Consider the following 25,933-nt stretch of genomic DNA (forward strand, 5'->3'; position numbering starts at 1 on the left):
ACCATCTTCCCAGCCCCTGGTTGTTTTTTTAGCGAGACAGGGTCTCACTATGTAGACCTGGCTGGCCTGGAACTCCTTATGTAGACCAGGCTGACCTCAGACAGATCCACTTGCCTGTCTCCCAAGTGCTGGGACCATTATACCTGGGGACTTTAGGTGGCCTTGAACTCATGATCCTCCTGCCTCGCTGCTTAGCCAACAGACCGGCCTGTACCACAGCCGGCACCTGCTGGGTTTCTTAACCCAGACCATCTTTGCTTCCCATCTAAGCTTCCTGCCAGTGGGGAGCTGTCACCAGGCTCCCCACAAGCTCAGCTCCTTGGCTTTCACCCGTGTCACCTCCCACCAGCCAATGCCCCTGCCATCTCTGGGACAATGGCACAGGGTCAGATTGCTGCCAGTTCTGCGGGGAAGCTCAAACTCCTCTTCACAGCTCTCAGGCACCAACATGCCTAGTGGTCCGCTGGGGGTGGGATGCAGAGCTGGAGCTACTTTTAGGCCGTCTTCTGAACTAAAATTGTGAGGAGTGGGAACTGACAGGTGTCTTCTAAGGGGATGGGTAGACTTGAAGGATTCATCCAAAAACACCTAAAGAAATAGTGTCTGCAAAATGCTTAGGTCAGCACCTGACACAGAAGAGCTGTTACCTGGACATCTAGGTCAAATGCCTTCAGTATTGAGGTCAGGTCATTGACTTCTGGCCGTTGATGAGAATTACATGGCACACTCAAGGTGGCTTCTCCGTGGATGGAGAAAAGGCTCAGACATGGCCGATTTTATTAAAACACTGTCTTCGCTAATAGCTGCTTTCATTTCGTTCCCCAGTGTAATAAGAGCTAACTTCTGGTTGCAGGGGAGTTTATTCAATTTAGAGCTGTGTTATGATTAGGAGAGCCAAAGCAAGCAGGGCAGGAACACCTCCCACCACTTAGCAACTGAGGAGAATGAGCACTTGGCAGGGAGCGCTGCTTCCACGCAGGGCCGGCTCCAAGTTCTGCAAGCATCCGTGGTAGTCTGATGGTCTCCTGTCTTTCACTTGAGCAGTTTGAGCAGAGTGAGGTGCTGGAGAGGAAAGCTATCACTTCCCACCCATCCAGCCCACGCCCAGTTCGAGGAGAGATGGCTAGGGGTATCTGTGTTGTTTTGTTGTTTGTGGGTTTTTTTTTTTTCTCAGAGATCCATCTGCCTCTGCCTCGAGAGTGCTGGGATTAAAGGCGTGCACCACCACTGCCTGGCTTAGACCCATTTCTTTCAGAATTGATATACAAATCTCACAGTGCGCTGTGGTATCTCAACTACCACCAGGCAGCAACCTTTTGCCATGCCTGGCTCACCTCTACATGGCAGATCGTTTTTTTCACAGCTCCACCAGGCTGTAGCGTACCTAAAGACTTTCACCCAGCTCCAGGCCTGCCCACCAGGCCTTTGAGTCTCCATCTCTGCAAACTGGTTCCATCTACTTGATTTATGTGGCCTGCCTCTCCTGGCTTTGGATGTCCTAAATGCCAGAAGTGATCTGCTCCTTTCTAAGGGAAAGAGGCATTTGAAATCAAGCAGGTTGTGACCAGTCTCTCAAGCTACCCACCAACTTCTCTGAGCCAGTTTGCACACTGGAAAACGTGGCTGAAAGGCTGTTAAGATGAAAGGAAAAATAAGCATCAAGTTTCTGTTTGCACCACTTTCAAGAGAGTGATTCTTCTCACATTGCTGCAAAGTGCTAACCGATGAGTGAAGACATTTTCATGAATGGTGCCTGGGCAGTTTGGACCACTGGATACTGACGTGTGGAAGGTCAACCTATAGAAACCACTGGATGTCTGTCTTTCTTCTTTTCTTTTTCGGTTTTTTGAGACAGGGTTTCTCTGTGTAGTTTTGGCACCTGTCCTGGATCTCGCTCTGTAGCCCAGGCTGGCCTCAAACTCACAGAGATCCACCTGCCTCTGCCTCCAAGTGCTGGGATTAAAGGCGTGCGCCACAACCACCCAGCTCTGGATGTCTTCCTATAACCTAACCTGACACTCTAAGGAAGGCCAGATGTGATGGTACAGGCTTACAGACTGGGGGAGCTGGAGGAGGCTGCAAACCAGAGGAAAGCAATCCCAAACGTGCCTGGCAGACACAGCAAGGCTTTGGTTCAAAGAAAAAAGCAGGGGTGAGTGATTATCTTCTTCTGTATTCCCAGTGCACACGGTGCATTGTGTCCAGGGTGTGCCAAGTCTGTTGTTCAAGTTCATGGACCAGAACGGCTGCTCTCAGCCCTCTCCTGCAGACACAATTGCTACTCCCTCCCTCCTTAGCACCTACCCTAGGGGCTCCACGCCAGAGGCTGCTCAGCTCTCCATGGCATTAGGCAGTGGCCCCCAGGGAGAGTCAAAGGGGTTCCCCATACTGTACTAGGGATGTGATGGCAACCTGGACCACTGAAGGACAGGAAAGAGTTAATGCCCGGAGGACACTGAATCTCAGCGCCTCCCTTCACCAGGACCTGGGTGTTCTCCGAGAAGGCCAAGCCCCACTGCTCAGGACTTGGACTGCAATTTAGCACGGAGTCGGCTGGACACGAGCCAGAGTCTCTAAGAGAGCTCCGATGTCAGGGAAACATGATTCGAGAACAGAGTGTCAGCCTGAGCCCTCCTTACAGAGCCCATTGGGGGGGGGAGGGTGTCTGTGGTCCTACCACAGCACACACGAGGGACCAGGAACTGTTTGGTTATTTATTAGTAGAAAAGTAACTGTACAGATTTGAGTGTTAAGAACGGAGACGAGGCAGAGGGGCCCCCAGTATCAAAGACTGCACCCCCAAGCCAGAGAGTATTCTAGTCTGGAGCCTGGAGCATGGTCTCCGTCTGTACATATATACGCTTGGGCTGTCTGGATGCCCCGGGGATGTCTGCTGAGTGAGCTGCCCCCGTGGGGGGCACTGGGATTCCTTGCCCAGCAGCTGGGCCTGACGAGAGGCAAAAGGGGAGGCGGGGCCTAGAAACGGCCCAGCACAGTGGCAAGCAGCGCCATCCGGATATACATGCCGTTCTCGGCTTGGCGGAAGTAGGCTGCCCGGGGGTCGGAGTCCACCTCCACGCTGCAAGAGAAGGAGACCTGTTACCACACAGCTCCCGGAGAGCCTGTCAGACGAAGGCGTCTCTCCACAACAAGGGCATCCTAGAACAGAGAGCCGTGTCACCTTATCTCATTGACGCGGGGCATCGGATGCATCACCACCATCTTCTTCTTGGCCCGGGTCATGATGTGAGGAGTGAGAACGAATTGACCAAAACACTGTAAGGTAGGGAGAGGTAGGGTCCCCATGAGACTCAGGACGGAGGTGGCCACAGAGGACACACACACACACACACAGCTGGGGCAGCTGAGGGATGCCTGACAGCCCAGCCCTGGGCTTCCACCCTAAGCCTGGGAGACTCACGGCTTCATATTCCTGAGCAGAGCCAAACCGTTCTTTCTGGATGCGCGTCATATAGAGCACATCGGTGTCGGGCAGCGCCTCCTCAATGCTCTCGAACTCCTCCTGGAGAAGGGGAGCCTCGTGAATGCAGGGCTGAACCCTCGCCACCCAACCCTTGGCCCCCTGGTACGGGCTGAGCCGCCAGGATCTCACCTGTTTGGTGCCTCGAGAAGCCACGAAGTCCCGGACACTGGGCGGCATGCGGAGGCTGGGAGGTGCCACGTAGCGTAGGCTCACGCGGTACTGGGTCAGCAGGCAGGCCAGGGAGTGCACGGTGCGCCCGTGTTTCAGGTCACCCACCATGGTGACCTAAGGGTGGCAGCAAGTCACCAGACAAACTCACAGTAGGCACCCCTCCTGCCATCTCAAAAGCTGGGGCCCCAGGACTAGAGACACCGCTTTGCACCGCCTTCCCCTCCCGACCACCTCCAGTCCCTAGCCCCTCACCGTCATGCCGTTGACGGTCCCCAGCTCTTCTCGGATGGTGAAGATGTCTAGCAGGGCCTGAGTCGGGTGTTCGCCGACTCCATCCCCGGCATTGATCACGGGTCTGCGACAATGCTTGGCCGCCAGCTGTAAAGACAGGAGGCGCTGTGGAGACTCCTGCCTCCTGCAGTTTGGAAAGCCCCCCCCCCCCCCCCCGCATTTCCTGGGTCCCTCCAACCATCTGGCCCTCTCCATTTCCTGGTCCCTCCAACCATCTGGCCCAACCTAAGCCTTGTGGTCACAGGAAATGTGGGCAGGAAGGGACATTATGTTCCTCGGTCCAGCCTCAGCTGCCCCATCTCACTGTGCAGGCTGGCCTCACCTCCACAGCTCCAGGCTGAGGGTGCCGGAGCACAACAACATCAGCATAGCAACTCATGGTCTGCACAGAGTCGGCCAGGGATTCGCCCTTCTGGACGGAGGACGTGGCTTCTGAGAAGCTGAGGACAGCGCCCCCAAGCCGGGCCATGGCCGCCGCAAAGGAGCTGCTGGTGCGGGTGCTCACCTCGTAGAACATGGAGGCCATGACCTTCCCCTGAGGAGAGGACGAAGTGGAAGTGGGGGTGTGGGCGTGTGCGCGCGCCTTGGGAATGCACACAGGTCAGCGTTCACCTCCCCACTCACACCAGAGTGTGCTGGGAACCTCCCCTGAGACCTGTCACAGCTTAACATGTCCACGCTGGCGTGACTCGGAGCTAAAGCCACGCCTGTGTGTGTGTGACCCCGAAGAGAAACCATCACAGCTCTCTCCTGTGACTGCCCTCATGCAGCCCAGATGACCCCATGAGCAGGGTCAATCACTGCTGGAAAGCAGCCAAGGGTGCAGGTCCAGATCGGAAGGACCTTCCAGAACAGAGCTGGGCTGTAGACGGTGCGGTCTGTCTGCCGACACAAAGGGACCAGGGAGAGCGGCTGTCCACTACACAGCCCTCCTGACCTTTAGGATGTCGAGGCTCCGCTCTTTCTGCACCATCATCCGGAGTGTGTGCGCCACGTTGAACAGATGAGACATCTACAAAAGAACAAGTCAGCCCCGAGGGTCCTGCCACCACCTACTCTGAGTCCTCAAGCTCTGCCCTCTCCCCTGCAGGCACCTGATCCTTAGTGAACTGCTTGACAGACAGGATGTGTTGGCCCACTAACGAATGCAGCAGGGGTGAAGTTTGGGGGTGCAGCAGGCCAGAAGACCCCAGGTTCTGAGGTGACGCCTGTCTAGGTACTGGTGGTGCAGGGTGGCAGGAGCCTTCAGGGGTTCCCATCAGCTCTACAGTGAGGGCCAGTGCAAAAGACAGGGTCAGAAGGCTCCCCTACTTGGACCAGACCACACAGGCCCCCAGAGGAGGCCCCCCAGGTGAATGTGCATCAGGGTGGGCTCACCTATCTCCACTATCTTCCTGGGTGGCTTCTCTTTGGGTTCCTCAGCTGCAAAAATGGCAACAGGCCAGAGGTCACCTGGGGGCTGTGCTGTGCTGGGCCCCAATCACAAGGGCCTCTGCTCACGATGCTTGTGTTAAAGCCACCTCAAATCACAGGTGCTACAGCAGCAGGTTAGGGGGAGCAGGAAGGATGCAGCAGCTATGAGGAGGGACCCGGGACTGCCTGAGGGGATGTGCTGTATGGGCCAAGTGGTGCCCTCCCAGGGCCTTCCCAGCTGGCACCAGGGATCTGAGGCAGAGGAATGGCCAAGTTCACACCAACCAGCAAGCGGGATTTACCCCATGCTCGGCTGCCCCATGAGATCCCAGCTCCTGGGCGGAGGTACATAGCTGCCCACAACGAGAAAAGGCCTGTGAGAAAAGGCTAGGGCACGCCTGTTTCAAGCTGCAGTAGCTACTTTGGTCAGAGCAGGGCACAGCGGCTCAGACCGGGAGCGAGGGAGAGAGAGAGGCAGGGACAAAGGAGCCCGAGAGGAAGAGCCTGAATCCATTCCTGGGCAGTTGAGCCCCCAACCCTGGCCATTACGGATGCTACGAGGAACAGCATCCATTCCCATACAGGTCAGTAGGCACGCGCCTTCATCCTGTGCCATGGGAACCCCTCTTACCTGGCAAACCTGGGTCAGAGGCTCGGTGGATTCGGGGTGGCAAGTGGAAGCGGCCGTCGGGAAGGCCTGGGATGACTCGCCGAGGTCTCTCGGGTGTCTGCAACAGAGATGGGCCAGCATGTTGAAAAGTGCCTGCTGACCCGCGCTGGCCTACACACAATCCCTTAGGAAAAGCTGGTGGCCCCCTGTGCGCAGAGTCCACCCCACGGCACCTCTGCACTGCTCCAATCGTCTCCCAACATGTTGCCAACAGCTGGCAGGCACAGTTGGCCTGTTCGAGGTCTGTGCCAATTCAGCAACAAGGCCTGGGCAGACACGTTAACCTGTGATTCCCAGAGCTGGCTTCCTGCACTGAAAGCTAAGTCTGCTCTGCCGTGGACGGGGAGGCAGGTATGTGATTTCATCTATCGAGTGTAACACTTTTCACCAATGAAACTGCTGGTAGCCCAGCCCCAGGGCACACCCTTCGGGCTGAGGGCCAGATCCAGCCCCAGGGCCAGAGTGGTTACCGTGGTTATTTCTGTGGAGGCAGGAGCTGAAGGAGGGGGCTGGGGAACAGCGCCCTGAGGCCACTTCCGTACATCCTGTCCATAGCCTGGGGGCACCAACACCTGCACACAGAAGACAAAGAACGGGAGGGAATGGGAATGTACACAGAGGCTCTTAGAGAAGCGGACACCAGCAAGAACAGCGCCCCCGGGACACAGGGCAGTGGGTCTGTAGTGGGCAGGGAACGAAAGGGAAATGCTGCTCAGGTCACTGCCGAGACCAGCGAGGGGGCCACACGTACCTGTCCATCGATGTAAGCAACCTCCCCTCGTAAGACCACACGTCGGATGGTCCCCTTCACCTTCTGCCCTTCAAACGGGGTCCAGCGGGCCTTGGAGAAGGGCATGTGGCTAGGGATTGTCCACTCATGCTCCAGATCCACCTGCCCGGAGGGTCAAGAGTCACCCAAGGGTAAGGTCAACACAGGGGTTACAGCTTTGAGGGCGGGCACCTCCCCCAACTCCAGGTCCGTGTCCCCACACCTCCACGTAGGTGTCCTCCTGTGGGGGCAGGTGGAAGATCCGCCTGGGGTTGTGGTGTAAGCGCTGCAGGACATCATCCAGACTGAGCCGGCCCTCGCTCACAGCCGTCAGCAGCAGCGGCAACATGGTCTCCAGCCCGGGGAAGCCAGGTGGGGGCTTGGGCCCACACTTCTCCTCCAAGGTATGGGGGGCTGTAGGAAAACAGCTGTCACTCCGGGAGGCAGGCCCGGACACCTCATTCCAAGACTTCTGGAGATGTCACCTGTCTTCGCTGGCAGCCCCAGTGGTCAGGTTTTCCCCGTGGCCCTCCCCCAGGGCACGGCCCCTGCACACACAGTCTCTGTTACATCTCCATTCATCTGTTCATTCTTCCGGCCAGTACTTGTCAAGTACCTATCACAGAGCAAGGCCTGAGTCACCCTGGGGCCCTCTCACCATGGTCTGAGGCAAAGCAGTCGATGACAGCCATATTCTCCCACAGAGCCTCCATATCCTCTCTGGAACCAAGCTCCGGCCGGACCTCTCCCTTCCCAGGTCCCAGGCGCTCCAAGTCTTCCCGGTTTAGGAAGAGGTGGTGGGGTGCAACCTCACAGGTCACCGGCAGGCCCTGTGCCTTTGCAGTTTTAATCAGCAGGATCTAGAGAGAGAGAGAGCAGGGCAATCCACAGAGGCCCCCATCATGCCCTGCCCTACCAGGTCTCTAGGCCTAGCATTCCTTCTCAGAGCGCTGAGGGCCAAATGTGTCAAGGGCAGTAGGCTCCCCGACTCCCTTCTGCCTCCAGGGACTCGTGGTGACCTTTGGTCTCCCTGGGAAAGTGACAGGGGCACCAAGACCTTTGCTACCCTCTCTCACCTCTTCCTTCCGAGCCACGTGACAGATGTGCACTGGGCGCTGGGTCAGCTGAGCCACCATGAGGACCGCGGCAACACTCTGCCGCTCTGCATGGGCCACAATGGGGAGGTGGGAAGGCCAGGTTTCAAAATGCTGGGGACAGAAAGAATTGACGAGAGAAGATGATGCACTTTGGATTCCCTGTGCTCATCAAGCCCAGCACCCCGGAAGAACCCGAATCCTCTCTGCTGGCGGCCCGTGGAGACAAGGCCTCAAGCCAAGAGTTAGCACGTGGTGATCTATTCCCTACCTCCATCCATTGGGCCACGCTGTCCAGCCGTAGCTCAGAAAAGGTTTCATTGAGGTAGAGTTTCAGCCCCGCTGCAGACCCAGCCACAGCACCCAGAGTCCCCGCGTTCTCAGATGAGGCCCCAAGGAACAGGGCAAAGTCACAGCGGGCACCAGCCTCTGCCAGCTAGGGAAGATACACGTGCAGTAAGGTTCACCGGCATCCACGCCCACCCAAGTCCACAAGGTACCCGTGGCCAGGGGCCCAGGAAGGACAGAGGGAAAGGGGTTCAAGAAGGCAGAGGTACAGCGGCTCACCTTCTGGGCCAGGGCCAGAGCAGGGGCGTCAATGATAGGGGGCCGGGTGTTAGGCATGGCACACACCATGGTGACACCCCCAGCCAGGGCAGCGGCTGTGCCTGAGGCGAAGTCCTCTTTGTGTGTCCCGCCCGGTTCCCGAAGGTGGACGTGGACGTCGATCAATCCTGGGGAACGTGAGGGGCAAGGTCAGAGCTGGGAGTGTGGCAGAAAATTCACAAGTTCTTCAGTCAAGAGAGAGCACTGGGACTCAGAACAAAGAGTCCCTAGGAGGGCCTTCAGCGCCTGTACCCAAGAGCCTGTAGGCAGCTGCAAGCTAGGCCAAGAGACACACTTACCAGGCAATCGCACCAGCTTCTGGGAGGTCATGCAGTCTACGTGCACTTTCAGAGGCGGGGCTGGGCCAATCTGACCTAGGGCCTGCAAGTGGAAGGCACAGACAGGATAGGTTTGTGGGCAGGGTGGCCCTGGGAGGTGAGGTAGAGACTGAGTTCCTCTATAACCTCTCTCCATCCCGCCTCACGGCCTCTGGAGCCACAAAGCTTCACCATTGGCACACCACCACCTCCCGACCCCCGGAACATGCTCATCGTGCCCCCTCCCGCAACCCCCGCTTCCCAGCCCCCCGGGGCTGTGTCACCTCCACGAAGAGTTTGGTGCACTTGATGTCGATGATGAGGGGCACGGAGAAATCGGCAGCCAGGCGCCGGGTACGGTAGCCCTTGGTGACGAAGGAGGAGAGCCGGCGGCCCCCAGCCCCACGCATCGACAGGTTAATCACCAGCTCAAAGTGATTCTCAGCCAGCTGATCCAAGATGCTCCGCTGGGGTGGGCACTCGCCATCCACAGCCTCTTCAAAGTGCCAGTCCACAGCTGTTACCTGCCAGCCCAGAACCGAAGTCAAGACCAACCTAACTCTAGCAAGTGTCAGGAAGGCCCAGGAGTCCATGATGAAGACTGAGAATCCACAGGCTGGGGACCAGGAGCTGCCTCTGTTTGCTACTGGTAAGGTATATAATTCTCAACAGAAAAAGTATTTCCACTGTGTGCAAGGAGCCAGGTCACCAACGACAGAATGAGCTTACACGCATGCACACAAGACTTGGGAAGTAGGAAACAAGAATGTCAACAATGCAGGAGAGCCTTCGAGAAACTTCTTTGCTTTCTTCCATACCCTACTTGTTCTGCGTTGGGGTAAGGGGAAAAGGAGAGTCCTTTGGGGCCAAAGGGGCCGGACAGTGGGAGCCATTGCATACCTTGACCCCGTGCTCAGTGTAGAAGTCAGCTGTACCCAGGCTGGCATAGAGGCTGTAGCCCAGGCTCTCCAGCAACCGCACAGTTGGGAGGAGCTCACTTTTGTTCTAAAAACCAAGCAGAGGAACGTGAACCCCCGGCCCAGAAAGCTGAAGCTGCGTGACTCCCCACCTCCCTGGCTGGCCCCGGTACCTTGTAGCTGCCAATGGTCAACAGGATGTTCTTCTTTGGGATCTTAAAGCCGGTGCTGAGCATAGCTTTGAGGTAGGCCTCACAGCGGCTCTCTCCAAAGCCAGCCACCTCTCCAGTACTGGTCATCTCCACGCCCAGCACCACGTCAGCACCAGCCAAGCGGGAGAAGGAGAATTGAGGCACCTGGGGGAAGAGGCACAAAAGGGGCCCTGTCCCCATCACAGCAGCACAGCAGGGCTAGCCTCCCCTCAGCCCTGCTGTTCCCACACTGCCTCCACTCTGGCTGTTTCCTGGCCCCGGACACAGACAGCCCCAAGGAGCCCTGCAGATCCAACAGCCTTAACCGTTCTTGACACTCGGCTCCAGCACCTTCTCCCAAGCTTGCCCAGAGCACCGACTTGGAAAGCATTGCCCGTCTCTAAACTCCTTGTACATTTGGTTTATAACTCACTTATGTAGGTGTGTACCACAGACTGTTCCATAACAGGTTATTTTGGGACCAAACTTCTTTTGCCTCCTACAGGGTAAGCTCTTAAGGGATGATGACCATCTTATTACCCCATGGTTGGGCAATGAATACCTTGCGTGGGGGAGAGTTTATCTGCTCATTGAGCTCTCCCCTTAGCTCAGTGGCAGAGCACTTGTCTCGCATGCCTGAGGCCCTGGGTTCAAGTCTCCGGTACCACCAAAAATATAGATAAATTAAACAAAGCAGCTCCATGTTCAACAGGTTACAGAACCATCCAGGTTTTTTTTTTTTTTTTTTTTTTTTTTTTTTTTAATATGGAGCTGAGGATCAAACCCAGGGCCTTGTGCTTGCTAGGCAAGCGCTCTACCACTGAGTTAAATCCCCAACCCCACCATCCAGTTTTTAACCTGAGCTGTTTGTAACCATCAAGGGACTTGGACACTAGGCTCAAGGGCCCGTGTTCCCCTTCTTACCTTTACTCCCACGACTCCAGAGCCAGTCATGAGCCCCACGGGTTCGACCTTCTCTCCCATGATGATCCTCGTGGCCAAGGCCACTAGGTCAACACCTAGCGTCTTCGATACGAAGGGAAAGGAGCGAGAGACACGTACATTGCATTCGATGACCTTCAGCTGGTCGTCCTGGGGGAAAGACTGCCAGGTCAGGCCCCGAGAAGCCCAGGCATGCGCACACCGTTCCGCTAACGTCAGCTCTCGCCCTCACTCGTCAGTGAGAGACCGACTGGACGACTGTTACCAGCCCCGACACTGCTGTGGGCTCCAGAGACGACCCCTTCCCCAGCTTTGCTGCCCGCATAGATGAGGGAAAGACACAGTGCCCAGCTCCCTGGCAGCGGAGCCAGCAGAGAACATGGAGGAGCCGTAGGCTTTCGTCCCTTCCTGTCGACTTATTACCTTGGCGATGAGCTGCAGATTGAAGGGCCCTGTAACCTGTAGCTCCTGGCCCACAGCATGCACAATGGCCTTGATCCGCTCCAGAGTTTTGGGGGTGATGTCCTGTGGGGGGGTCACCAGCGTGGCATCCCCTGAATGCACACCTGCATTCTCCACATGCTCAGAGATGGCAATGGCCGACACGATGCCGTCACAGGCCACAGCGTCCACATCGATCTCCTGGAGGCAGACACGGGCAGTGGGACGTAGCACAGGGCTATGTCCTCCTCCTGCTGTCCCCCTCCATGAAGCTCCATTTGTGAAACAGCACCATGCAACCTATCCTTCCGAGCCCACTGTGTCTATGACTCAGCAACAATGCAGCCTTCTCTGGGGCTGGGGTGGGGGGTACCTCTCACCTTTGCTTCCTGAATGAATTTGGAGATGACCACAGGGTGTTCCTTGGAGACAGCTGCTGCACTGCTCAGGAAACGTTCTAGGTCCCCATCAGTGTAGGCCACGTTCATAGCAGCGCCGCTGAGCACATAGGAGGGGCGTACCACGCAGGGGTACCCCACAGTCTGGCAGAACTGGCGAGCAGACTGCAGGAGCAGGGGGCTCAGCAGAACTGGTCACACTCACCCACGAACAACACCCAGCCCCCCAGGCTTTCTGCCGGGCCTACCTCGAGGTCACTGAGCTCGCGCCACTGAGGCTGGCTGATACCGATGGTATCTAGGAGCCGGGAGAACTTGAATCGGTTCTCGGCTGAATCGATGGCCTCCGGGGAGGTGCCCAGGACCCGGCATTGTTGCCGATGCAAGGCCATGGCCATGTTGTTGGGCAGCTGCCCACCCATGGACAGGATCACACCTTCGGGGTTCTCCAGCTCATAGATGTCCATCACGACCTGTGGTACAGGAAGGGAACGGACGCTCGCTGCTTCCCTCAGCCTCGGGAGGTACCAAAGAACCCTGGGCGGCCCAGCCTGTCCCATTCACTCCCTGAGGGGCCCCCCCCCTCTCACCTCAAAAGAGATCTCATCAAAGTAGAGCCGGTCACACATGTCATAGTCCGTGCTGACGGTCTCTGGGTTGTAATTCACCATGATGGTCTTATAACCCATCTGCCGTAGGGAGCGGGATGTTAGCCATTAAGAGGGAGCACATAGAAACCGAGCCAAAGGACTCATTGCAGCCCACCAGCCCGCCTGCTTTCCGTGAAACAGTTACACACGGGGACAAGTAGGCAAAATGTGGTGGAGGAGCTTCAGGCCGTGAGAGGGCATCGGAGATAGCTTAAGGAAGGCCCTCTAACCCCAGACCTTCGACAGAAGGTGTAGCAATGAACAGGAAGACTGGGGTCTGGTGGGAGGACAGGCAACGGCAAAGGACTCGGACCTTCCGCAGCTGCTGGATACAGCCTACAGCACACCAATCGAACTCGACACTGGAGCCGATCCGGTAGACGCCAGAGCCAAGCACCAGGACGTGAGGCGTTCGAAAGTCGAGGTCATGGGTGTTGCCCCAGTAGGTCAGGTACAGGTAATTGGTCTGCGCTGGCCACTCAGCGGCAACCGTGTCGATCTGTTTCACCGCTGGGCAGATGCCCAGTTCCTGACGTAGCTTCCGAACAGCCAGCTCTGTACTAAAAGGGATAGAAACACAAACAGGCCTTGAGAAGAGAGCACAGAATGACTGACAAGCAAATGGTAGGGCGGGGCTAGAAAGGAGCATCCTACGGATAGATGGGACCCGCCAAGGTTCCCCACCAATGGCCCAAAAATGACCCAAAAGCTCCCTCCCTGCACTTCTTGGCCCGAGAGCCTCACCACCGTCTCTGACCTCAGGACTGCAAGGGCAATCTGTTTGTCTGAGAAGCCAAGGCACTTGGCCTGGTGCAGCAGGTCTTGGGGCAAAGGCTGTCCACGGTGTTGTTCCAGCAACTGGGCGTGGGTCACGATGCGCTTCATCCGGTGCAGGAACCAGCAGTCGATGCGAGTGAGCTCGTACAGGCGCTCCACGGAGTAACCAGCCCACAGAGCAGCAGCCACCACAAAGATCCGCTTATCCGTTGGTGTCTCCAACTCCTGTTGGGGAAGCGCACAGACGGATGGATGCAGGACAGGGCAGGGGTGGGAAAGTATGTCCAGAGAAGTGAGAAACAGCAAATCACTCCATGACTGCTGCCATTACCGTCACCAAGCTCGGGCTGGGGGGCAGAGTAGATGGAGCAGGGCCCCCATCGGGGTACTTTTAGAAGAGAGCTGCTTACCACATCACTGACTGGCTTCACTGTGTGGTCAAAGCCCACACAGTTCTCATCCACCATGCGCAGAGCCTTCTGGAAGGCCTCTTCAAATGAGCGTCCAATGCCCATGACTTCACCTGAAGGATGGAGAGTGGTGTGGGTGGATACGTGTGGCGATGCCCAACCTGTTCATGGGCTTTACTTCAATCTTGGCCATGGTGCTTCACCGTTAAGAAACCCAAAAGCTCTCTCTTTTTCCTACCATTTCCACAGACAAGCACAGACTGTACTAAGCCAATATGGAATTGGCATGCTAAAAATGGGCCTGTGGATCCTGGAACTTGTTAGCTAACAGCAGCAGACCAAACTACCGATGGTTGTCCAGTTATTTGGCTTGCTTTATTCACACCATGATGGCACCATCTGGAATGTTCCATCCTCCAGAACATTAAAAGGTCTGGATAACGGGAAGATGAGCCCACTACTACTTGAATCCATCCTCAGCCAATTGCATCTTAAAAAAATATTTGAAGGCCCATGTAGCACAGGCCTTCAGTCCTAGTACAAAGGAGGCAGAGGAAGGCGCATCTTTGTGAATTTGAGGCCAGCCTGGTCTACACAAGTTTCAGTCCAGCCAGGACTATGTAAAAAGACCCTGCCTCAAAAACAAACAAACAAGGATTTAAGATGCTAAGGACATAGTTTAGTCAATAAAGTATTTACTTAGGACCTGAATTCAAGCCCCAAACCTCCCACAAAAGGCCCTGTGGTAATGCACACCTTTAATCCCAGTACTTGGGAGGCAGAGGCAGAGGCAGATGGATCTCTGGGAGTTCAAGTCTAGCTGGGCTACAGAGTGAGTCTAGGAGAGGCTCCTAAGCTACACAGAGAAACCGTGTCTCGCAAAACCAAAACCAAACAAACAACAAACCCACACAAAAGATAGGTTCAGCTTATATAGTCTTCGAACTGGAGATGGAGACAGGCAGATTCCTAGGGATCACTGGCTGGCCAGCCAGGCTAACTAGGCTTAAAAGTTTCAGGCCAGTTGAGAGAAATGGGTGTGTGTGTGACAGCACCTGAGGTTGTCCTCTGGTCCCCACACATACCTGCCCAGACCCCCACCCAGACAAGCGTAAGTTCTTCTTCCAGGACTTCCCCCTATGTATGTTTTATAGACAATCACAGCATACAGCCTAAGTTCCATTTCCCCTCATCATAAGCGCTTCCCCACAAGGCTGTACAACCCCATAAGCAACTCCTGTATGGTTTCCCATGATTTAACTGCTGCATTACTGAAGGACATTGAGCTTTTTAAGAGGTGATGGTTGTGAGGCCCTGATGTTTTTGTGTTTCAGGTGACTACTTAACAAAAAGCTTTCCAGAAGTGCAAGGGCACTAGGCAAGAGTAACTGTGTAGCCCTTGTCAAGTACCAATTGCATCCCAGAAGTTCCTGTCCTACAATACAAAGTATAAAGTGTTGCAAACTCCCTGAGAAGTAAGAATGAACATCTGAGGTGATTTTTTGCTAATCAGAGTATCTTGAAGGTTGAGTGTGGTGGCTCACACACTTAATCTCTGCATTTGTGAGGCAGATGCTGGAGGACCACCGTAAGTTGGAGGGCAGAGTGTTCCAAGCTAGCTATGGATATAGTGAGACCTTGTCTGGGGTGGAAGATGGGGGGGGGGGGGGGGGGGGGGGGGAATCAAGAGACTGAAGCAGGAGGATTGCCAAGAGTTTGGGGACAGCGTCTGGGCTACACAGTGACGATGAGGCCAGCCTCATCTACAGAGTGAACATCTGCATGGCTACAGCCTGTCTCAAAAAGACAAAAACAAAAATACAAAGGAAGTTCTAAGGAGTTAGCGGAAGAAGATGGCATTTCAAGAAGCCCGGAGGAGTGTGAGACATTTCAAAGTCTCAGCTCGGAATCAATCTTTGATTGTCCTAGTTCCAATCCACTTATTTTAGCCATAATTTGATTATGGCTCCAGTCCCATGTTTATTATAATTTTCATATAACAGAAATTCATCTCCAGAAGGAACATCTTGGCAGTCTTGTAGGATTTCTAAAAATTCTGAAATAATATCTGAGCTCAGACATACTTGTGTAAAGGCTACTCCACTCATAGAGACTTCCTGGAGCTCGGTGACACGGTTATCCACATTAGGTAGCACCTGAACTAGTGTGTGTGCACGCTTATCTGAGACAAGGCGGGGACACTACAGCACACCCGTTGGATTCCAGCCTGTTTCACCACTGGGTGGGCGTGTCCGTCCCACAATGCTCTAAAACAGTCAGACGGTTTTGGTTTTGCGACAGGGTCTCATCCTTACAGGTTAGACTAGCCCAGAACTTCCTATGTAGCACAGACTGGTCTTGAACTTACAATACTCCTGTGTAACCCTCCTAAGTGCTAAAGCTCTTTGTTAGGTAACTATTGCTGTCTTGCTCTGATCTTAACTCCGTGTTAAAATCAAACAAAACTTCACTGTAGATGCTGGGACTTGCTATGGTTTACGGCAACAGCCTGAACCTCTGACAGCCTGCTTTATCCATACTACGATGGCACCATGTGGAATGTTTGTTCCTTTAAAATATCAAAAAGGTTGGAAAACAGGGAGATGATCCTACTAGCCTTTGAATCCATCCACGGCCAATTACATTTTTAAAAAGTCGTACAAAGCGCCAGAGGAGGAGACGGGCTAAGAATGGCTAGCACCGCACTGACTTCGATTTAGAAGGATTCACTAAAAGGCGTTTGTGACCCAGGCCTGGCAACCAGAGTTCAATTCCCGGAACTCACAGGAGGGTGAAAGAGAAGAACTGACCCTAACACTGGTCTCAAGGATAGCGGGAGGAGTCGTGAACAACCGGCTCACAGGATCTGGTTTCTGGTTTGACCCGGAGCTCCTCTGTGAGCCTTCAACCAGGTCACTCTCCTCCTGTGGCCCCTCCATTCACTCATTTGTTAAATAAGAGAGCAAATAACCTGAGCCCAGGGACCATATTCCAACACAGGCTTCCAGATGAGTCTGCCCCCTGCTCCTGATGAGGACGACCACCTAACTTGAAGCGTAACCATCAGCTCTGAGACCATTATTTCTAAGCTACTATAAACAAAGGAGCAGGGGAAATTCAGGCCATACTGGCAGTCTAGACCAGTGGTTCTCAACCTGTGGGTCAATGACCCTCTTGGGGTCACATATCAGATATTCTGCGTATCAGATACTTTCATTACAATTCATAACAGTGGCAAAATTACAGTTATAAAGTAGCAATGAAATAACTTTATGGTGGGGTCAGCGCAACATGAGGAACTGTATTAAAGGGTCGCAGTGTTAGGAAGGTTGAGAGCCACTGGTCTAGACTGTACAATGATGCAATGTCCAGCATCCTGGTTCCAGCTGGACCCGTGAGGGTGCGACACTCACCAACACTCTTCATACAGCTCCCAATCTTCGTGCTGACGCGCAGGAACTTGCTGAGGTCCCATCGAGGGATCTTTACCACACAGTAGTCCAGGCTGGGCTCAAAGGCTGCTGTTCCCCCGGTGACAGAATTCCTGAGCGTCAGGAAGTTGGGCCACCAAAGGACAGAGAAGAACACGCAGGGTGAGCTACTTCCTCTCACAGTCCCTGTCTTGTGAATGCTTTCAACCCCCCCCTCCCCTGACACCAGGACTCCCCCCCACCACACACACACCTCATACCTGAGCTCTGGCAGGGGAATGCCCAACGCTAGCTTGGCTGCCACATAGGCTAGAGGATACCCTGTGGCCTTACTGGCCAGGGCAGAGCTGCGGGAGAGCCTGGCATTTACTTCAATGATGTAATACTGCAAACGGGGGGAGCAGAGAGAATACGTCACTGGTACCTGGCCTAGGAAAAAAAGCGCTCAAAAATGAGCGGAAAGACGACTGTATCCTCAACAGGCCCTTCCCCAAGCTCCAACCCTAACCAAGACAATCCTGGCTTCAGTCCAGGGTGGACGGGGCCAAGACACCCCTCTCAACCTCGAGGCCCAAAGACCAAGGTGTAAAGGTGCCGCATCAACTCCCAGGATCACCTGCTCAGACTCCGGGTTCAAGGCGTACTGCACGTTACACTCCCCAACGATCCCCAGGTGCTGGGTGACCTTGATGGCTGTCCGCCGTAGAAGCTGGTATTCTCGGTCATTCAGTGTCTGGCTGGGAGCCACCACTATGGACTCACCGGTGTGGATGCCCAGTGGGTCTAAGTTCTCCATGTTACATACCTACGAAGGGGGGTCGTGGAGGTCACCCAAACAAGGGAAATCAAAGAGCCAGGAGGTGACATCCCCGGGTCCCGCTAGGTCTGTCTGGGGCGCTACTACTCTGGATCCAAAGGACAGAGAACCTACAGAGATCTCTGCCCTTCTTCAATCGATCGGATCGACCCTGCTCTTCCAAAAGTTCCCGGATGCCTGGGCTGCCCTGTGCCCCTCACTCACCGTCACACAGTTACCATACGCGTCCCTCACCACCTCGTATTCAATCTCCTTCCAGCCCTTTAGAGACTTGTCTATCAGCACCTGGCTGGTATGGGCGAAAGCTGGGGCCACCAGAGCTGAGAGTTCCTCTTTGGTGGAAGCGAAGCCAGAACCGAGGCCACCCAGGGCAAAGGCTGCACGCACCAGCACAGGGTAGCCCAGTCGCTCAGCAGCTGCCTGAGCCTGCAGTGAGCAGAAGACATGGACCAACAAACCATTTGCTACTTGCCCAGAGGGCTCTTGGACCCCAGGGAAATAAGACAGGAAGGAAATGACATCATTCTTCTACCCAGCCACCCCACAAACCTGTTCAAGAGAATTTGCCGCTTCACTGGGGGCCACGTGCTCTCCGATCTCAGCCATCATGGCAGCAAAGGCTCGTCGGTCCTCAGTCAGTTCAATGGTTTCCACGGGGGTACCCAAGACCCGGACCCCATACCGAGCCAGTACCCCGGCTTTGGTCAGCTCCACACCGCAGTTCAGGGCTGTCTGGCCTCCAAAAGTCAGTAACACACCATCCGGGCGTTCGTTACGAATCACCTGAGGCAGGGGAGGTGGGCGTCCAAAGCATTAAGGGGAGAGTAGAGACAAAACAGCTCAGGACCCCACAGCGACCAGTGTAACCCCCTGGCCCATCAGGAGTTCCCTCCTCCATCCACCCTTATGTGAGTCATACCTGAGTTACGTAGTGAGGTGTTATGGGAAGGAAATAGACCTTGTCTGCCAGCCCCTGAGAGGTCTGCACTGTGGCAATGTTGGGGTTGATCAGCAATGTCTGGATGTTCTCTTCCTTCAGGGCTTTAATCGCCTAACAGGACAAAAATGGCCCATCAGCCTCTTCTACAGATGGCTGAAGCCTTGGGCCGCGTTTCTCCTCCTGCTCTCTCCTTGTATTCTCAGTCCTTAGTAAGTGACTTCTATCCTTCACTACCTCATCCGTCTGTATGCTCACAGACCCCCGATCTGTCTCCTCCCTGCCAACAATGCCCGTGCCTTTGTCCCTCTCCTTACGACTCCTCCGTAGGTCACACATCGGATGGGAGGCATAGCCGCGCCTTACCTGGGAACCCGAGTAGTCAAATTCTCCAGCTTGGCCAATGGAGAGGCCCCCGGAGCCCAGGATCAGAACCTTCCGCGGTGGAGGAAGCCCAGAACCAGGAATGAGAAGCCCAGGGGGGCAGAGGCGCTGGGCCAACCGCTCTCTGACTGTGGATGCAATGAAAGTCACGGCATGTCAGAGCGAGTGCACGTCAGCTCGAACCCCTCACTTCCAGAAAAAAACGTACAGAGCGGCTGAGAGAGGATGAAAGGAAGCCCAGGACCACTAACTCTGGAGTTCCTTTGGACGGAGGCACAAACTGCCCGGGGCGTCGCTCCTCCTCCCTCCCAACATAGCTCTTAGAACAAGTCCATCTCAGGCTTGTGCTGGGACTAGCCCTGTTAAGTCTACATCCTGGCTGTCTACAAAGGGGCTTACCTGTCTGGCCCCCGGGGTTCCCAGCTACAGCCTCTCTCACGGTTTCCAGAAATATATCAAAGAGCAGTTCCATATCTGAAGGGCCAGCTCGGTGCTCTGGGTGGAACTGGACACTGTCGAAGAGATTGAATGACAAAACCCTGAGATCACTGCCACGGCTGCGGCGGCGGCAGCCTCCGAGAGGACTGAGAGCCACGGCCTGCCTTCTTTTCCCGTCCTCAGGGCTCCTGGTCACCCCACTGCAACCCCGGGCTCACCTGAAAAAGGGCAGGCTGTCGTGTACAATGCCTTCGTTGGTACAGTCATTGGCGTTGGTGAAGAGAGGAACCCAGCCTGCCGGCAGCGAGTCTGCATCCACGGCAAAGCCGTGATTCTGGGACGTCAGAAAACAGCGCCCGGTGCCCACCAGTAAACAGGGCTGGTTGTGGCCTCGGTTTCCGTATCTAGAGAATGGAACACTGAGTCACAAGTGCTCACACCATCCTCTTACCCAGCCCTTTTGGAGATCACTGTTCCCAACAGCTCGATGCCAGTTGCCATGCCAATAACCCCCAATTCCCAAGACAATGCATTCCTCGATGATGTCCCAAGTGTGGGCTCCTTCTGTTCCCCCAAGCCCCACCTCATTTTATAAGTTTTGGCCCCAATGGCTAAAGCCAACAGCTGGTGTCCAAGGCAGATTCCGAACACAGGTCGGGGATTAGGCTCAGACAAGACGCGACTCAGTGTGGCGACCACACCAGGATAAGAGGCAGGATCACCAGGTCCATTACTTAGGAAGAGACCGTCGTATTCTGGAATGGACAGAAAAGGTTGCCATAAACAGGATTTCAAAGACACCCAAGGGCTGATGAGATGGCTCAGCAGGTAAAACCGTGCAAGCCTGATGACCCAAGTTCAATCCCCGGAACCCATAGGAGAGTTCTGACTTCCTAAAGTTCTTGTACCATGGCACACACTCACACCCCCACTACAGTAGTTAATATAGTAAACACACACACACACACACACACACACACACACACACACATGTCCACAAAAGTGGAATCCCTGGTCTCCACCTTCCTTCCTACAGCTCATACTGACTTTCATCACTTGTTCTGAGGAATAGCTCTCTGCTGCTCGAACCCAGGCTGCTGGTCTGGACGGGCCCCAGATACTCACTCTGACTGTCTAATTCGTGGTCCCAGGGAACCACAGTCACCTCAGCCCCAAGCTGGCAGAGACATCGGATCTGATTATACTTGAGGCCACAGTCCAGAGCAAAGATCCGAGGGGCACCCCCTGCATTGAATACCCTCGGAGTCTGGGGAACAAAGAGCAACCGTTGACCGGCTAGGACCGGCAAACGTAAGACACGCCCACACCAAACCCCACCTCTGAAGTCCTTGAGTTTACCCCAAGCCCGGCACCTCCTCTGTACCTTAATGGAGACCTCTGGTGCCAGGGGCCTGGCATTGGGGTCCACGAAGGGCAGGGTTGAAGGTTCTGTCCCACTCTGGACCAGCTTCCCCAAAAGAGACCCTTGTTCCCGAAGCTTCTTGGTCAGCTCCCGAGTGTCCACTCCTATCAAGACAGCACAGCCTCAGTCCCCCAACCCAGTCATCAGCGAGGGCAGACGTCCAGCAACACCCTTGCCCCACACACAGCCCTGAGCCCAACACGACTGTTCTGTGAGCACCAGACGAGGCTCATGGAAGCAAGTAAACTTGCCCAAAATATCACGTCCAAACTGAACCATTATCGAGACCGATCTAATCATGGAAAATAACTCCTAGAAGAAAAAATGGATGTGCTCAACAGCACCACAGGAGTGAGAGCATTCGCTGGGCAGAGTGGTGAACGCCTATAAGGGTGGACACTTGGGAAGGGGCGGGAGGATCAGGCGTTGTTCAAGGTCATCTTGGTCATGCAGTGAGTTTTGAGGCAAGCCTGGACTACATGGTACCCTGCCTCAAAAACCCCAAACCAACACTCTTTGGGAACCACAAAAAGAAAACTACACAATTAATTCTCTTAAAGAAGAACCGTCTGCTTTCATGAAATAGTTACAAGACCTGCAGACTGCATTTTATACACATGGTAACAGATACCCAGGGCCGAAGCTGCCTTTCAGATACCATTACCCAAATACAATGTAACCATGTAAAACTCCGCTCAGAGTCAGACTTAAAGAGGCAAACCCAGGTGGGTTTGCTTTCTTTAGAACTTTCCCTTCCTCACGGATACTTCTTTAAACTTAGCACATTTTGCATCTTGACTTTAGACCCGGGAACTAACAACAGGTTTCAGCAACCTCTTTCTGTGTCTCACCGTCTGGACGCTGTACCTCACCCAGACATGGCCGTGCCTGCTACTGTATCGTACCTTGCAGGCCAGGAATGCCACGCTGTTGCAGCCATTCATGAAGGGTGCAGGTGGCACTCCAGTGGCTGGGCGTGGGACAGCATTCTCCCACCACCAGTCCTGCCACGTGGATCTCCGAGGATTCAAACCACTACAGATGGAAAGAGGAGATGGTGAAGAAGAGTTCGGGGAAAGCTATCTATCTCTCTACAGCATGTCCCGTCAGCGTCTGGCCATTGACCCTCTGCTCAGCCCTGCAGCAGACTCTCGTTCCTTCAACATACCAAGCCCTCCAGGCTTTCACGGGGAGTTCTCTTTTACTAACGGCATTGTCCCGTAAGAAACACTGAACACGGGCCCAGAGAACAGGAAATGGCACTTTCCCTTGTCCAAAAGGGAGCTAACAAGTCTTCTCTGTGAACACCCCAACTCCTACATATCCACAGTAAGTTAGCTTCCTTCAAAGATGGAACCTTTTTTCCACTTCTTCCTTCTATGTCCAATGTGTCAGGAATATGTACTCTGCATTTGACAAAAGACTAAATCCTCAGGCATCTACTGAGTGCTCATTGGGGCAGGCTTTGGGACAGAGAAAAAGGCAGTGGGCCAGAAAAGGCAAGGTGCCTGTCTTCACAGTGTGAATTTCCAACTCAGGGAACCAGAAACTAACAAGACAATACACATCAACACAATATTAATTGTATGGTGAGATTAAAAACAAAGTAATAAGATATTCCGCACAGAACATTACGATAGAACAAAGCTTTAAAAAAATGAATAAATATATAAAGCTTGCCAGGCATAGTGGTGCACGCCTTTAATTGGATCACTGAGTTGGAGGCCAGCCTAGTCTACAGAGTGAGTTCCAGGGCAGCCCTGGGCTACACTGAGAAACCCTGTCTCAAAAAAAAAAAAAAAGTTACAAGGTACAATCCCAGATAGACATGATTATATATTTTTCCCATTTCATCTTAGATTATCATTTAAAAAGAACAAATTTATTACTCAAAGGAAGTACACTGTAGTAAATAAAAAAGGACAGTTTCGTTTTGAGACAAGCTCTCACCATGTAGCACTGGCTGGCCTGGGCTATGTGGACTTAAGTAAGTAAATGCCATACCTGACTTGGTAAGTTTTTGTGGTAGGGATTAAATTACATTCATGCCAAGCTGGTGGCATGTGTCTATAATCCCAGTACTGGAGAGGGGGAGGGCCCGAGGCAAAAAATTGTTGATAGTTTGAGTCAGTATGGCTTAATATAGTTGAGTATCAGGCTAGCCAGGGAAACACACTGTCCAAAAGAAAAGAGAGAGGGAGACAGGAAGGGATAGGCTTGAATAAATAAGCTCTTATAAACTAAGTCATATTTAAAGGTAAAATATCAACATTTGCAATCCCAGAACTTGCTGAAACAAACATCTGCAAGCTTGAGGCCAGTGTGGGTTACACAGAAAAACCCCTGGTTTTAAAAAAATAAATAAATAAATAATGTATTCACTGCACCAGGAAGTGGTGGCGAAGGCCTTTAATCCCAGCAGAGGCAGGCAAATCTCTGTGAGTTCAAGACCAGCTTGGGCTACAGAGTGAGTTCCAGGAAAGGCTCCAAAGCTACACAGAGGAACCTTGTCTCAAAAAGCCAAAAAAAGCTGGGTGGTGGTGGTGCATGCCTTTAATCCCAGCACTCGGGAGGCAGAGCCAGGCGGATCTCTGTGAGTTTGAGGCCAGCCTGGGCTACCAAGTGAGTTCCAGGAAAGGCGCAAAGCTACACAAAGAAACCCTGTCTCGAAAAACCAAAAAAAAAGATACCATGTTGTAAATTAAAAAGCAGGTATTCAAGGTTTATGATGGGAAATTTCCAGGAATAACAATTAGCATGCCCTTATTCAGGGCAAGCTTCAAAAGTCAGAATTAGCCCGTCAGTAATAGTGCATATCTTTTTTTGTTTGTTTGTTTGTTTGTTTTTATTTTTCGAGATAGGGTTTCTCTGTGTAGCTTTGCGCCTTTCCTGGAACTCACTCTGTAGCCCAGGCTGGCCTCAAAGTCAGGAGATCCGCCTGCTTCTGCCTTTAATCTGGGATTAAAGGTGTGTGCCACCACCCAGTGATGATGCATACATCTTTAATACCAGCACTCAGGAGGCAGAGGCAGAAGGATCTCTGAATTAGAAGTCAGCCTGGTACAGAGAATCATGTCTCAAAACACCAATAAACAAACAAATAAGTAAATAAGGGGGAAGGATTAAAGGCTTGGGTATAGTATCAAATGTCACAACGTGGGAGGCAGAGACAGGTGGATCTCTGGGAGTTCCAGGCTCACCAGGGTTCCATAGTGAGACCTCTCTAAGACTGGAATCAGGGCTTGAGCAAGTTTTGTGAAATACTGCATCTAGTCTACGGTGACTTCTACTATTAGCTTAATGGTTGGGTTAATATTTGAACTTGACTCTCAGTGGCAACTTAGTTTCCAGATTTCACAGAATGAATGGGTGGGGGGTTGGGATGGGAACCTCACTGTATGAGGAAATTTCAGTTTTCTATCTAGAGGTAAACATGATCGAGAAGCGAAGATCAAACAATACCAAGGAAGGTGATTAATGTCACCGGTATGTAGACAAAGGGGTACAATCCTTGTTTCCGGTTTCTCACCAATGTACAGGAGCCCAAAGCAGTGGTTCTCAACCTGTGGGTCACGACCCCCTGTCCCCCACCCCCCCAATGACCTTTTTTGCAAGAGTCGCCTATGATTGTTGGAAATATCAGACATTTACACTGTGATTCATAACAGTAGCAAAGTTATAGTTGTGAAGTAGCAACAAATATAATTTTATGGTTGGGGGGGTCACCACAACATAAGGAACTGTATTAAAGGGTCGAAGTATTAGGAAGGTCGAGAATCTAAAGGATTTTGTTTGCTCCTATGACTCTGCTACTTTAAAAAAAAAAAAAAAAAGGAGCAGGGCGGTGGTGGCGCACGCCTTTAATCCCAGCACTCGGGAGGCAGAGCCAGGCGGATCTCAGTGAATTCACAAGGCCAGCCTGGTCTACAGAACGAGATCCAGGACAGGCACCAAAACTACACAGAGAAACCCTGTCTCGAAAAGCAAAAAAAAAAAAAAAAAAAAGAAAAAGAAAAAAAAAGAAAAGAAAAGAAAAGAAAAAGAAAAGAAAAAATCCTTTGCTGGTCCTTACAAAATAAGTAGAAATTGCACCCCTTGAGTTTTGATAACTACTCCCATAAGCCCTTTGCCATTTCCTCTGGACCATGCCTTTACCTCACACAAGGCTCTCAAAGGGTACCACCTCCTCTGTGGTCTCCAGCTCTCTCTCTGCCTTTGAAGGTACCTAAAAGCCCTGTAACCACCGTCGCCTTAGTACTTTAGACTGTTTCCTCTAGGATGTCAGTGAGCCACCTCGCCGTTAACTTCTGATCTGAGAGGGGATGCAAAGACCCTGGGTGTGACTACCTTGCTCAGGCCGAACTCGTCCTCTTCATCTGAGGGAATGCCGTAGTTGCCGATGAGGGGGTACGTGAGCACTAAGATCTGAGCTTTGTAGGAAGGGTCAGTGAGGGCCTCTGGGTAGCCGACCATGCCGGTCTGAAACACTGAAAAAAGAATTTGAGTTCTGGCAAGGGCAGCCTTCGGAACACTGCCCCGAGCGCAGCAAATCCCGGAGGAGATGACTGCTTCGGTCGTGAGTGGTGGAAGGCAGCTGGGGCTGGGGACACCGGGTCGGGGAGAGGAGTGTGCAGGAGGGGTGGACAGCAGAGTGGGATCAGGTCGGCAGCCCGCCCGGGCTTGCTTACCCACTTCCCCAGCAGTCGACACAGCGGCCCCAAAGGGCCGGCCCTGCAGCACCGACCCGTCCTCCAACACCAGGGCCGCCATGGGGTCGGAACTGAGACTGGGCGAGCACCGAGACGCGGGAGGCGCGGCTAGCCCCACTGGAACCAAGAACACCGCGCGCCGGAGTTGGTCCACGTGGCTCGCTGCGCGGGGCGCTGGAGAGCAGGCGGGCGCGGCAAGCGGGAGCCCTAATCGTACTGAGCCGAAGCACGACTGCGACGGCGCAGGCAGCCG

The 25,933-nt window shown here is 53.6% G+C and overlaps 1 protein-coding gene across 2 annotated transcripts; it reads right to left on the reverse strand.

The window, feature by feature from the left end:
* Nucleotides 1–2,693: 2,693 nt before the first annotated feature.
* Nucleotides 2,694–25,933, reverse strand: Cad (carbamoyl-phosphate synthetase 2, aspartate transcarbamylase, and dihydroorotase). Of its 2 annotated transcripts, XM_036170328.1 has the most exons (45): nt 25,660–25,933; nt 25,319–25,458; nt 21,877–22,006; nt 20,933–21,075; nt 20,674–20,815; nt 20,132–20,303; nt 19,767–19,952; nt 19,510–19,622; nt 19,093–19,238; nt 18,709–18,840; nt 18,339–18,572; nt 17,994–18,215; nt 17,589–17,777; nt 17,233–17,357; nt 16,955–17,085; nt 13,542–13,654; nt 13,112–13,356; nt 12,668–12,914; nt 12,295–12,393; nt 11,953–12,177; nt 11,687–11,869; nt 11,289–11,507; nt 10,848–11,015; nt 9,906–10,088; nt 9,716–9,820; nt 9,100–9,339; nt 8,798–8,879; nt 8,460–8,626; nt 8,164–8,328; nt 7,875–8,006; nt 7,457–7,658; nt 7,022–7,212; nt 6,781–6,921; nt 6,500–6,601; nt 5,991–6,087; nt 5,662–5,712; nt 5,324–5,368; nt 5,041–5,210; nt 4,884–4,958; nt 4,269–4,481; nt 3,908–4,033; nt 3,614–3,769; nt 3,422–3,523; nt 3,182–3,276; nt 2,694–3,079 (listed from the first exon to the last, which is right to left on the reverse strand). In XM_036170328.1, the coding sequence occupies exons 1-45, from the start codon at nt 25,739–25,741 to the stop codon at nt 2,977–2,979; spliced, it is 6,729 nt and encodes a 2,242-aa protein (XP_036026221.1). In that variant the 5' UTR covers nt 25,742–25,933; the 3' UTR covers nt 2,694–2,976. The 2 variants fall into 2 exon arrangements, with proteins under 2 accessions (XP_036026221.1, XP_036026220.1); XM_036170327.1 differs by lacking the exon at nt 5,662–5,712 and having other exon boundaries at nt 25,660–25,912.

Source organism: Onychomys torridus, chromosome 21 (genome assembly GCF_903995425.1).
Source record: "Onychomys torridus chromosome 21, mOncTor1.1, whole genome shotgun sequence".
NCBI lineage: Eukaryota > Metazoa > Chordata > Mammalia > Rodentia > Cricetidae > Onychomys > Onychomys torridus.